This window comes from Ischnura elegans, chromosome 13, assembly GCF_921293095.1.
Source record: "Ischnura elegans chromosome 13, ioIscEleg1.1, whole genome shotgun sequence".
NCBI classification, from domain to species: Eukaryota; Metazoa; Arthropoda; class Insecta; order Odonata; family Coenagrionidae; genus Ischnura; species Ischnura elegans.
Window position 1 is genome coordinate 4,152,611 of NC_060258.1, and position 14,630 is coordinate 4,167,240.

Consider the following 14,630-nt stretch of genomic DNA (forward strand, 5'->3'; position numbering starts at 1 on the left):
TCATTTTTTCCAATTGTGTATAACATTGGTCTTTCGTTGATATTTTAGACCAAACGCGACAGCTCTATTCCTTCTAATTTTCGAGAAAATGACCTTTTCTCGTGTCCCCGAGAGCAGTTTTGAAGGTAGGCAACCCGCAACAAACCGTCTCATTTTACGCTATGTATGCGATAAATGACGGGAAATAGAGATGTTTTTCAGTTAAAAACGTGTAATGAATGTAAAACGATGAATCAATTCCTCGGTGTCGATGTCAATTCTGCGGTCCCTCACGAGGCCCTTAAGTCACCTACCTCTCTTCTAATTCACAGCACTATTATTTCACACACTGCACTACAACTACGCACACTGCACCTACAAATTCGCTTAGATAATTATTGCCTTGAGTCGCATTGGACTACTAGATGTCCCTGCGCAGCTATATAATATCGTCGTGTGAGCACCAAGCGAGCATAAAGTATCTATTTAATTTTTTTCATTTTGGCGAGGATCAATTGATCCCCGCCCTTGCTACGGCCTTGCCTGATGAGAATGACTCATTTGTTAATTTTGATGTAGGTGACTTGTTTACCACTTTTACTTTCTGCACAGATCATCAAAGAGGAGGAGGCAGCTAATGACAGTGCGGGATCTTCTGCTGGCACAAAAGAATGTATTCGAGATGCGATTGAAGAAACTTCACAGTTTGCATGCTCCGTTGAAATGACTGAAGTATACATTCCCGTGCAAGACTGCCAATTACCCAGAGCCAATATTGTGGTAAGTTTTATTCTCATCTAGGAGCAGCATGGCCTTTATTTGAGTAAAATTCTTAGTTGTATGACAAAATTAGGATTGCGTTGAGTGTATGTATGCATTTGTATGGGATGTCACCCTCAAATGTGCGAGTTTCTGTTGTGCAACTTTTCCAGTTGTACAATATATTGCAAAACCATTGAGATCTTTATCCATTTTCATGTAAATCAATCTTTTTTGTACAACATCACTATTCTTCTGACAGAAAAGTGTTTCATTCCATTGAGTACTCCAGTGGTGAACTTTATTTTCTCTACTTTCAAGGTAAAAGTCTTAGCTATGTCAGAGAGCCTAAACACGAATCTTTTTCACCTGATTAGATCCTTGTTGTGAAATCCTGCTAATTTTCTCATAGAAAGGTGATGCTTCCCATTCCTTTAATTATGTTTTGCTCTGGTTGAAACCTTGCATCTCTATTTTTTCCATTCTTTGAGAGTCCAATTCCAATCACCTCTTTGTTAATCCGATCCCAATATATATCTGCATAGATGAAAGATATGGCTTCATTAATCAGAATGGCGTAATTGTATGCGATACAGTGGTTGGCTACTGTAGATCCCTCTGGGTATCTAAGTCTTATGCAACGTTTGTGCTCTGACATCTTGGTTTAAATAGTTATTCCAGTTTCACCAATCTGTATGTCTCCACACTCATGAGGCATGTGATAGTAGTCGCCAGAGGTCTTTAACCCTTATATGCATTCGCTGCACCTTAGCAGTGCTCGTGGTTTTAAAATTGGTGTAAAAATTTTCCATTCCGATGGAAAGATGATGATGAAAGATTTAGATGTTCAGAGACTCTCGTTAATACGAACAACGTTATTACGAAGTACTCGTTTTTACAAAGAAAATCGTTGGCCTCAACGAAAAGGCCTATCCTAGCTATAGGAAAAGAAACTTTAGTACGAAATTTTCGTTTTTACGATATTACGAGCCTCAGTCCCGGTCCTGGCGGTTAAAAAATGAACTTTATTACGAAGTTCCACGCATAAGCTATAGCATTTAGATTGATATTCACTACGCTAAGTTTTAATAATCACGCCACGTTTAAGTTGTCCTCGTGTACTGTGATCGAGAGCGTCATTTATGGTATTTCTTCAACATTCGCGCAACGTTTTACCATAAGCTTCATTCCTGGGGGATCATGGTGACAGACTCATTACAGCTCGTCAATTTGATGAACAGTTAGTTCTCTTCCTACGCACATTCGATTTAAGAATTTTTAGGTGTGACAGCATTAAAAATTTCAAATTTGGAATTTGGCGCCTTTTGATTTGGCCGTTTTACGCCGTGCGGCGTAGAGGAGATCGTACTCTGGGCATAATTTGAACAAAGTATCATTCATTCCGGTGTGAAGTTAGGAACTGACTAGCGTTTCGCCCGTTGTTCCTTGCCGCGGAGAATGATTTTTTCGGCTCCGGCTGCGTTGCACGCCCATTTAGTTCACTTCGTCACAATGGTGAGTTAGCGCATGATTTTTGTGAAGTGTTGCATTGTGCAGGATAACCGTACTCCTCAATGCCTTCCATACAGTACGACAGGTGACGGCACAATAGGAGGTGCGGATTACCCTTCGCCAGCACGGTTTGCAGCAAATCGCTGTCCCCCAAACACACCTCACGTTGTCGCCTAGTCTTATAACGTTGTCAAATGCAAACAGAGCAGCGAAATAAGCCTGATCACGCTCGTCGTCCTTTTCGTCTCCTTTCTTCACGGAAGCCATAGGCGTTTCACTTACTCACCTGGCAACGCTGCCCCAACGTAGACTATTCTTCCAGTCATCAGACAACTCTCGGCGGCCGGACGGTGGGTTTATCAACTTGGGACCAAGGTCGTGGAACGCATCGAGTTCGTAAATGGTGCTTACTGTATTCGGGAGGATATCAACCCTCGATTACGTCATGCCGCATGCCGAAACTGAAATGAATTTTTCTGTTTATATATATTTCCGCGTAATTCAATCGCATTTATCATCCACGGAGTTTTCGACGATTCCTGAAAGACTCGTTCATACGAACTTCGTTATTACGAATCTTCATATTTTCGGTCCCGTGACTTTGTAATAACGAGAGTACAGTTTTTACCATTATCAGTAGAAAATTTGTAAATAAACGCTAACTTTGAAAGAAATTAACTGAAAATGAAACACCATCTCTGCGGCACCGTAAATCCTGTGACGTAACTAAATTCGTAAATCCATATGAGGGTTAAACTCTGCACTTAAGCTCCGTACATTTTCAGGATGCATGTGGATTGTCTCAATGTTTACAATTTTACGAAATGCATGACAATTTTCCAGAAATAGTGGAAAGAAATGAAAGAGCGAAAAGAGAATTGGTGTCAAGACCACCAGCATCTTTCGCCAACATTGAGAATGTTGAAACATCTAGGTTGGTGAAGCTGAAAGAACAAAATATACAACCCCTGGGTTGCCAGGCGACGATGTTTGCTTGCTGTTGCTGAGTCAGCAAGTGTATTAACCCTTTCACTGCCATCGGGCCGATATATCTGCCCTCGCTGGTTGAGCGAAAAATGCCAGGGGCCAATTTATCGGCCCTAATGGGGAGCATGCACAATTTTTTTTAAGTACTAGAATAAGAAGGCCTCTACCTCAAATGTACTTGCCGAAACTTTCGCCTATGAATAATGCTTCTCAGCTGAGTTATGAGTCTTTAAAAATTGATCTTCATCGGCTGCTTGAAAAAAAGACGTCATCGGAGCGTGACGTCACGGCACGGTATCCATTGATGACACACTGAGGAAGTGGATAGAAAATCGATCTACGAGGGCTCAAATGCAAATTCGGCGAAAATAATTGCTGTTGTAAGGACAAAATGCAGAGTGAATATTTTGGGTTGCCTAGGCGTTGTTGAAATAAATAAAGGGGATTGTTTGGGGAGATTTGGAATGAGAAAAAAATTAGCCCCCATAAGGGAATTGAGCTAAAGTAAACTGATGTATTTTGGTTTCTTATATCCCTCTTGAGTCAATTTGTCTAATTTTAGGAATTACTACACAGCGCGACGAAGATTTTTACCTCGATATCTTGCATTCAAGGCTCTACCACTCTACTCTTTTAGCAAAGTGAATAGTGTACCGTGTGACGACGTCAGGAGGCGTTTCAGGTCACGTGAATTCAAGCGATATTCGAGCATTTTAATTAGCAATTATTGACGTAAGCAGAGTACTAGGAGAGTTTTGGCTCATGTATTTGGACTCGTGAGAAAATTTTCCATTCAATGAAACTAACTAGCATGATGAACAAATTTCATGCATGTTCCCCATTATTTCACTTTTTTTCCTGATTGTGACCTTTTCAATGGCTGTAATTTATGTAAACCCCCATAATCTATCTTTGTTTATAAGAAGTAATTGTATCTTAAGAATTGGGAAAAAAATCTATATGCATTAAATAAAATTGAATAGCTGTAAATTTTTTAAAATCTGAAATGATGCTAATTTCAGAAAATAGCCTTGGCACTCTTTGTACATCCCATTTGAAATTGGCTGGCAGTGAAAGGGTTCAGGTTGGTCATTAGAATCTCAGGCATACACAGTTTTGACCAGCTTGAGTGGCCTCTGGAATAGGACATGGTTCTATTGTTATGGATTAGAGATGTCGTAATTATTATATGGCTTTTATTGAGTGAAATTCAACATTCCCTTTTAGTTTAATGAGAAAGAGGGGAATGAAGAGCTCCTCAATGAAGAGAATTATCATGCATTTAACTCACCGAAAGCAGTTGGCACCTCAAGTGATGCTGTGGACCCCCTGGAAGTTGATGACGAGGTAAGTGCACTTTTACCATGTTAAGTTTTTCTGTCACAAAAATGCATTCCTCTCTGGAACTTTCCTGAAGTCATTCAGTAGAAGCACTCAATTTTTGTCTCACATGGTAATGTAAACTGTCCCTTTTGTTCATTACCTACATGTTTGAATTTTGCTCCTGAAAAAGCAGTGAAATCCATTTATTTGCCGATGATAATGTCATAAATAAATCAAGCTAGTGTTTGCTCTGACTTTTAAATTCTGCGTTTGGATTTGAATAATGTTTATCTGAGGAGAAAAGAGTGGGGCATAGGAGTTAATCTGAGTAAATCCCACTTAACTCATGGGGCTTGGTCTGTGAAAACTTTGCATGGTTGGCACCTGAAGGAACATGCATCCTTTGCATTCACAGTACCAAGAGCTGACGAGGACCGATGTGAACGGCATATAGAGTTTTGAAGCAGTGGTCGCACTCGAGTGACCATTCAATCCCAAGGGAAAATGGCATAATTGTATCAATAACTTACCTTCTCCTCCATTTTGCTGAAGCTTCGTTGGTGTGCAATATCACACTTATTGTTTCAAAATGATAATTTCATTCTTCTCTCAATACCTCCAGCTATTATTGGCCACACCAACATTGCTTACCATAACCTGGTGGTAGCATTAAAAAATACTGTTATTGATACAAAAATATTATTTCGGTAACCCGTGGACGAAGTCTTTGTGCAACTATACAAGCATCGGCAGTTAGCCTGGAAAAATCAGGATCCAATATCTACTTCGAGTTTTTATTTTCAACCATTTGTAAAAAGACTCACAACAAAGTAAAACAACAAACCCTTGACTACAAAAAAGTGTTTAGATACTTTTTCTGTCAATAAAAAACGGCGTTGTCCGCAAATATACAAAATTATACATTTCATATAAATCTTAACAGTTATATGTATAGGTAACCAATCGGGTAGTTTCCTTCATCATAGAAAATGAAAGGCATTGGTGCGATTCATTACCCACCATTAGTGAAAACATAATACACAAATTCTTTCGTTTTAGAAATACCAGTATGGCAATGGTCCATTTTAACCTGATTTGAAAAAGGCCGGATTGGAGCCCATGTGATGCCACTCCAAGTGACATCATGGGGACCTAGTTTCTATATGAGTAGATAGGAGTTTTACATCGTCTGAGATAAGCAATGCATGCATGAGGCACAGAGCTCAGGAAAACATCTCATAATGATCACCTATTAAAATTGCCTAAGTTCGGAAAGTTTCCTTTGTTTGATAGGGGAATAACAATCCTTGTTTAAGCCAAGCGCTACCTGCTAGGAGGTACTCTGCTACCTGCTAGCAGTCTGCATCACAGTAGCTCACATATCATCGCCACAAGGTCACCTCACACGATGGCAGCGGGAACCAGAATGAAGTCACATGGGCTTTTCCCATCATTCATACTTAGCTGTCACATTTTCGTGCGCTTGAAAATTTTCACTTTATTTAATCGCGAAAAATAAATATTGTCATTTAAAAATCCAAAAGTGTTAAATGCATACTCCAGAGGTAATAATCTTTCGATTTAGGCAATAAAAAATTCAGTAAAACCTTTCTACATTGTAATGGAGGGGACCAAAATTTGGGCAATTTGATATATGCAGGTTCATTATAGAGAGGTTTCAGTGGTAGGCAACATTTTTTCATATCCTTGGGAAATGAAAGGTGCTACAGTCTTTTAAGCCATTACATTAATATATTTAAACATGTATGCATGCATAGGTAAACATATATTTACAATTTAATGATTAAGCAAAGGTAAAAGTAACTTGTTCAAGAGGCCTTCTTTGAAAATAAAATAAGTTGTTGAGTTTGCTTAAAAAAATTTCAAACTGTTTCGAAATAATGTTTTTAATTCCGTGAGCACTTTTTAATGTCATTTTCACTATAAATAAATCACTAGCTGTTTTCGTTGATGCCTTTTGACCTAAGAAATAATTCCCTGGTCTAAGGGTTGTAATTAACTAAGTGTTCGTAGGAAAGTGCATTAGTTTTATATTTCTAAACATAATTTCTTTATCCTCGTATGTCACTGCCTGAGTTATTTTTATTTGTGCAGCCTAGATATACAGTTTCTTCTGTTTTTCCTCGGTGGTTTAAAATAGATTTCAGGGTGAATGATGGCATTCCAAAGGTTACTGCTATGTCTTTCTTCTGCCTGCCCTCTTTGATGGCTAGGAAAATTGCTAATTATGTGGTAATGTCAAGCAGTCGCATTTTATTTCTCGAATCCATCATCAGCCTAAGATGAATTATGTAATTTTCATATGTTATGGCAAATAATTGAAAATACTCCTTATAATATCTTTTAGAAAATTGATTTATCATTCTTATAACATGTGACTTGTTAAAGATTATAAAAAAATTAATAAACACGTGACTACTGCAAAAAATAGACAAGAAATTGAGCGTTATTTTCAAAATTTCATTGAATTCCCTCTCTCCAAAATACAATGCACGTAGCATTCCAAAGAAAAACTCACAGAAATGTTAGTTCTGCGTAAGGAAGTGATTTCTTTGTGAGAATGCTTGGCGAACTACTTCAGGATGTGGCGGCGACGGTAAAAAATTTCATTGCCCTACTGATTATCAGCTAATTAGCTGTCTCCTTCACCTAACGTTGTCACCCATGAATTGATGTTCATTCAGTATTGCTGGAACCAATTCCGATACCCGGACTCCTGATGGAAGAGTCAGATTTTGCGGCATAAATACGCAAGTAAGACATATGACTGTTGTTAAGTGCAATAAATTGTAAACTACCATCGTTCATGAAAGCTTCGAAAAAATTACCTAGGCGGTAGTTAGAAAGTGCTACACTGGGAAATATGGGAATAAAATAACTGCAAAACTATTTGATTTATTTCAAGTCACGGTGAATTCATGAAATATTTTCATTTTAGAAGCGGAAGTAGCAATGCGGTCGAGTAATTCACTCTCCATGGACGGGAGTGAAGACAGTTCAAATATTTCCTCCAGCAAGTGATTCAGGGTGCGCTGGTGGCCTCTTTTATTAACTGAACATAGTATGTAGGCACTTGCAAGAAAATAAAGCCATAAGTAAAAGAAAGCAAGTGCTATTGCGCGATTTTGTCCATGATTCGAGAGAAAACAATGTGTTCCGTCTTCATTTACTGTCACTTAATTTGATTACGATAGCTGGATGCCTTTTTCTTATTTACTGCCAGGTATGCTCTCATATGGAACAAAATTGCCCTAACTAATGGTTAATGTAATTATTTAAGGTGTATAAAAAAAATAAGCCTGAAAAATTAATTGCTGAAAATGTCATTCCATTTACATAATCGCGGCTGCATTAATGGTCTCAAGTTGTCTCGGTACGATTTGCGGAGGTAGTTAGGCGGTCTTGGGGGTGTCTCGTTGGTATGATATATGGACGTTTTATGAGATAAAGAAGTTCACTATATAGAGGTTTGCCTATAAATTTACATGTAAATCTGATGGGAGCAGAGGGTTGGTACGAAGTATGGAGGTTTACGATGTAAAGAGGTTCACTACATTGAGGTTTTACTGTAATAGGAAACCACCCTATTCCTGTTTAGGTGATGGTGTAGGCCTAAGGTGTTACTGACCATGGTTAGGACCGCAGTTGGGTGAACAATTAAGTGAATGATTTTCTTAAATAAATATGGAATCTCCTAGTTGTATAATGGACCAAAACAGAAGAATTGTCGTTTCGTTTACACAGATATTTACTTTACAAAAGGATTGCCATGTACCAAAATATAGCCTTTATTCTTTGCAGCACAGGAATTATTACTGTTGAATAAAAACTTTTGGGCTATGTCACCGCATCAATTACAGGGATGGCCCAACATAACCGACCGATTCTGGTCGCTTTCTCAATGGAGTCTGATGTGTACCCACAGAAGTAATGAAGAATCAGGAATTATAACCTTTGTAGGGTTGGTAATGTTATTAATGTATATCGCTTCCATGGACAGTGGCTTGTTTTCCATTGGGTAATGGAATTACTATCTGCTATAAAAGTAGCTCTACATTCGGTATGAATCATGAGAAAATGAAGTCAACTATAAAAATTGTATAAATGATTACAGGAATGGCACAGTATTTAAGGCACTGTTATTCAATTTAGAATGAACATTATTCAAAGACTGTCTCATTGTTCAAAGAAATTACAAAGTGTTCATTGCTGTATATGTGTGGATGATAGTTCTATATTGTAAAAGAATGGTGTAATAAAAGAATATTGATTCTTATGTTCATTGATTAATGTGTTGATTCCTACTTTCAGCATATGTTTACAGAGGACGAAAAAGTGATTGTTAATTCTGAAATGACCAATGACTCTATGACTGAGGCTGTAGGTGAGTAAACTCTAGGTCTTGCAAATATATGTGCGTGGAGAGGGTGTTGTAACTTTTTTGAAGCATGAAGACCCTAAGTTAGTCATCCATGTGTAACTTTTGTTTTATTTAGTTTACATGTCACTTAAATATGAGAGAATGTTTATCGTTACATTTGTGTGGTCTGGATTTCTAATAATATGAAATGTAATGTATTATATTTGTAAATGTAATGTATTTAATGTAATGAATTATCACAATTTCCTTTAACATTTATGTACAGTAGAAGTCCTTTTAATGTAAAATATTTTATTCTGCTGAAGTCTATCGATATTTAACTTGTGCGACCATTGGCTAGTAAAATTTCATATTTTAGTGACATATTGCATTTATGGCAGTGAAAGATTCGTATGAGATCTGCACTCTAGTCCAGTCAATGAGCTTCAACAAATGAGTTCTTTATGACTGGTGTTATAGACAAAAATTTCTAATTATTAATGATCCATTACGAGTGCTTAGCATGATAAACCAGTGCCCGTACAAATAAGGGTGTTATTTGCATAAAAACATGTGGGTGGAATTCAGTGAAATGACTGAATGAAATTGTTTCCGACTTCTTTTGGCAGAAATGCGATACATCCATGTTGAAATACATAACACCGGTAGTACTTTCCACCCATTTATGCACTACTCCACCGCCTACTTTTTGCCTAGTTTTGACACTCAAATGTCATTCTGAATTCTTTCTGGCCTGTGTCTATGGAAGGAAAACGTTTTCTGTGCTATGGGTAGCATGATAATATTTGAAACCTCTTCGCATGGAGTTCTTTTTTTTGGGGTTGAGTTACCCTGGTATCCTTTTCCTTGTTATTTGGGACCCAGCCGGTCCCTTACTCCAACCACTGGAGTGGACCGTAGAACCCTTTCTTAGCACGAATCCACATCCAACTCATTGCATTGCTAGTGCATTTTTTTTACAAAATATTGCAATTGATTTTCAAAAATTTATTCTTCCAAAAGAAATACTAACATTATATAGGAATTTTTTAAGTTAAAATGGATGTCTAGCATTAATTACAGCCAAATTAGTGAACACAAGGCACTGAGAGTGTAAGTCCCGAAGTGGTATTAGCATGTTGAATTTATAAAATTAGCTTGAAGTTTGTAATGCACAGTCTTATTCAATTATTTTTGTAGGCATGAAAACTGCTTGGTTAGATGTAACAGTGAATCATGTCAGAAAATACTTTGTAACAGAAAGTAAGTAGATATATTACGGATTTCAGAAATAAATACCAGAAGACAAATCAATACTGCTAAGTTGCAGCACAACTCAATTTTAATAACTTGTGTGTTACAGTTTGCTGCTATTGATTAAAAAAATGATAATCCCTAATATTTCAATATACTTATGTGGATCTCATCAGGAGGTTGATCAGGAAATGATTTAGATGGATATCATATTTAACCTGTAAAAATGTAATTGCTCCCTTTATGACTTTTTAACTGTTATCCTTAAGCGGACAAAAGGGGGAAATTATTTAATTTTTAAGAAATTTTATTTTTTTAATCAAATTTACCTCTGATTGTTAACAACGCTTGATTCATGGTTGATGCTTCCTTTTTGACAAAAAAGTGGTGTGAATTTTTAAATAGAAATGCATGAACTGTGGCCTCTTCCATGGCACACGTGATTTCCATTGCTAAGTACTTTATGAAAAATGTTTACTTATTGGTGTGAAAAGTAATATGTAGCTGCTAAAAGTAAACTCATATTTAAAATCTGGAGCAATTTAACATTAAAGGAATTATATTCCTAAAATATTTTGATAATTGTTGTTCTCTCACGTAGAAGGATTAGGACAGCATTATTTTCTCCTCAAGTATTCTCAAAAGAAAAATCTATGCCATTTTAAATATTAACTTAAGGAACATTACGATGTGTATAATCCATAACCACTGAACACATGTTTTTGTCTTTTAAATGGATATTTTTTAAAAGGGCATGATTTAATTTTTCTTCAGCAATTTCAAGCTTGATATGAGATAATTCTTGATGCCTGACTTCTCTTTTTGGACAAAATTGTAGTTTATTGAAATTACCAAAAAAGACTGACTTCTGATCTACTTGCAAAGGAATGAAAGGAAAACATTATTCTCTCCTTAAGTATTCCTAAATGAAAAATTATTTTTCATTTAAAATATCAGCTTCAACAACATTACTATTTACATAATACAAAATTACTGAGCACACATTTGTCTTTTGAATGAACAAATTTTTATAGGGGATGATTTAATTTTTCATCAACAATTTCAATATAGTGATTATTATGGATGCCTGCCTTCCCTTTTCAGACATAATTGAACCAATATTGAAATTGCCAAAAGAGAATGATACCTTATTTGTGTTTAGCAACCAGCGAAAATATTAATTAAAGGGAATAGGTTTCAATCTATCAAATGGTTTTTAAAAATTAGATCTTTGAGTCCTAGATTGTAATATGATTTTCTTTTCTAGGGCTGTCAACTCCTGACCAAGTGCTGGTAGAAACAACACCAACTTCACACCTGCTGGCAGAAAGAAATGTATGGATTGACCTTAACGATGATTGTATTGGTTCATCAGCCTCAGTGACACACATTCAATCCAAGACTGTGGCATCCCCATGTGGGGATGGAACGAATGTGATGGATAAAGATTTGAAAGAAGACATTGCTCATCATGCTGACAAGGTACTGCCTAACTCAATTCCTGATGATGGACACAGTTATATGAAACACATTCCAGCATCTAGAAACAGTGGAAATGGAGCCACAATGACTGTTGTTGGGGATAGAAGGGATGCACCAAATATCACAGGTAGCCTTAGGTTGATCAGAGTCGGTGAAAACAGAAGAAGTGGCATTGAGGCAGAAATGGAAAACAAGAAAGAGATGAGTTATTGCTTCATCAAAAATCCTAGAAATGGTAAAAATTCAAACGAAAAGTTATATTATTGCTCCCACTGCAGATATGGGTTCAACACCAATGACGATCTGATCAAACACATGGGAATTCATTCTGGTACCAGCAATTTGGATCCTAATGATGAATCATCCATGGGAAAAGATGAGTCTTTCACAGTCCCCGCATCAAGAGAAGAAAGTAATGATTCTCGTGAGTCGTCCACCTCTGAGACATCGACGGGATTGAAAAGGAAAAGACGAGGGGCGATGCAAAAAGTAAATGCGCCCGTGTTAGAAATCTGTGGTGGAATTGGAGAGAGGAAAACTGCGGAACGAGTGGGAAGTTCTGATGGGGATGGGAAACCATACACGCAGAATATGTCCTCAGAGTCCACCACCCCTTGTGCGAGAATCCTCCAAAATCACGCGGTAGGAGGCGCAAAAGGAGGGCCTTTCAATTGCAGCGTCTGCAACAAGTCGTTCCCGCTGAGGAGCGGTCTTAGCAATCACATGCGTTCGCACAAAGAAAGAAAACGTTATCCGTGTACGATCTGCAGCAAGTCTTTCGCTTCGAAGTCTCGCATAACTAAACACTTGCGCACACATACGGATGAGAAGCCTTTTTCGTGTAGTGATTGCATGAAGTCTTTCTCTTTTAAAGGCAACCTCATGAGGCATTTGCGCACCCACACAGGGGAGAAGCCTTTTTCTTGCAATTATTGCGCAAAGACTTTCACTGGAAAGTACAATCTCATTAAACACTCGCTTGTTCACACAGGCAAGAGACCGTTTACATGCGAGATTTGCAGCGAGTCTTTTGCCTCGAAGTCTAACATTACTCAACAGATGCGCAGGCACACGGCAGAGAAGCCTTTTTCATGTAGTGATTGCATGAAGTCTTTCTCTCTTAAATGCAACCTCAAGATGCATTTGCGCACCCACACGGGGGAGAAGCCCTTTTCGTGCAATTATTGCGCGAAGGCTTTCGCTAGTAAGGCGAAACTCATCCAACACTCGCGTGTACACTCAGGAGAGAAGCCTTTTTCTTGCAATTATTGTGCAAAGGCTTTCAGTAGAAAGGAGAATCTCATCCCACACTTGCGTGCACACACAGGGGAGAAGCCCTTTTCGTGCAATTATTGCTCAAAGGCTTACAATAGAAAAAAGAACCTCGTCCAACACATGCATACCCACACAGGGGAGAAGCCTTTTTCGTGCAATTATTGCGCAAAGACTTTCATTAGAAAGGACACACTCGTTGAACACTCGCGTGTACACACAGGAGAGAAGCCTTTTTCTTGCAATTATTGTGCAAAGACTTTCCCCAGAAAGGACAAACTCATCCAACACATGCATACGCACACATGATAGAAATCTTTTTCATGTTATCACTAAATCTTTAATTAGGAAAGAAAGTCTCATCGAGTACTTGCATGCACACACACAGACAAAAGACCGTTTACATGCAATATTTGCAGTAAGTCTTTCACTTCGAGTTCTTCTCTCACCAATCACATGCAAAAACACTCAGGAGAGAAACCTTTTTGTAGAGATGTGCGAACAGCATCCGCGAATACTCAAATGCTAGAAAGTATTCCATATACGAGATCTCGATTAATTATGCTACAGCTAAAATCTTGAATGCTTTGAATTTTGCACCATACACTGTCGCACGTACATCGTTGGTAGTATACTCAGACAATGTAGAGAACTCTAGTCAATTAGTGCATGCAGTGCTGTTTTAGGCAAGTTGACGAAATACATCGGAAAAAATCGGAAAATCCCCAGTTTCCCCCACCAGGAGAACCTCAGTGCCATGAGATAGTAACTGTGTGGCACAATTCCCAAAATCAGCTACCCCCTCCATCCATCAGTCATCGGCCCGACGCTTTCCTCCTCTCCAGAATCAAAACGGCCCCAGCTTGCGCAGGGTTCGTATTACGAAGATCATAAATCTAAAGCTTCAAAAGAAAATATCTGGTTACAGGAGAATAATAGAATCATGTTTCGCTCTTCCCTCTTTCTCCACACTGACCTTTTTCTGCTTACCTGATTCGAAGTTCCCCATTTCTGGAGGTCAACTTCTGCATGAGTTATCTGCTAGCCCAAAAGCTGTCACACAATGACTTTAGGCAATTGATATTACACCTTTATTAGATTGAAATATTAGTAATGTGCGCATAATGTAAAAGAAGAATAAGACCAAACACGACATATTTCTGACTTTATTTAAGCATTTAATGTAAGGAAATAAATGCCAAATACGATGGAGACTTCTCACTTCACCTGTTGCCTTTATGTTAATACCATCCACTGCATAAACATGGTTAGAGTTGGACGAATTCAACAAGAAATGTACTGCCATGCATTTGCTCAGATTAATTTCGAGTTCCCACTCTTGGCTCTACAAATGAACATTTTTTTAAGTCGATGATGGAATTTCATAGTCAGAGTGATCACTAATTTGGCGATAGATGACAGCGTTGTCAGCAAATAAACATATTTTACTGCTAATGCAGGAGCAGAGATCATTAATGTATATAATAAACAACAGGGGGTCGATTACGCTTCCTTGTGGAACACCTGATGAAAGTTTGACAATATCAGTGCTAATTCTGTCATGAACTACTTTTTGTTTATAATCTCTGAGAAAGTCGCGTTTCCAGTTTACAACTGTCTTGTTAAATCCGCATAACTGTCATTTGCATAATAGTTTGTTGCGTGGTACAGTGTCGAAAGC

At 37.9% G+C, this 14,630-nt stretch overlaps 1 protein-coding gene across 1 annotated transcript; it reads left to right on the forward strand.

Moving 5' to 3' along the window:
• The first annotated feature begins 504 nt into the window (after positions 1-504).
• Positions 505-13,872, forward strand: LOC124170227 (zinc finger protein 2-like). Its single transcript, XM_046548934.1, has 4 exons — positions 505-759; positions 4,465-4,584; positions 8,893-8,965; positions 11,463-13,872. Exons 1-4 carry the CDS (start codon positions 703-705, stop codon positions 13,256-13,258), a joined length of 2,046 nt encoding a protein of 681 aa, XP_046404890.1. The 5' UTR covers positions 505-702; the 3' UTR covers positions 13,259-13,872.
• The last annotated feature ends 758 nt before the right edge of the window (positions 13,873-14,630 follow it).

Excerpts from the sequence above, each read along its gene's own strand:
- LOC124170227 (XM_046548934.1), top strand. The coding sequence starts at position 703 with ATGACTGAAGTATACATTCCCGTGCAAGACTGCCAATTACCCAGAGCC. Across the intron at positions 4,585-8,892 it reads CCCTGGAAGTTGATGACGAG|CATATGTTTACAGAGGACGA; the intron begins GTAAGTGCACTT and ends TCCTACTTTCAG. Across the intron at positions 8,966-11,462 it reads CTCTATGACTGAGGCTGTAG|GGCTGTCAACTCCTGACCAA; the intron begins GTGAGTAAACTC and ends TTTCTTTTCTAG.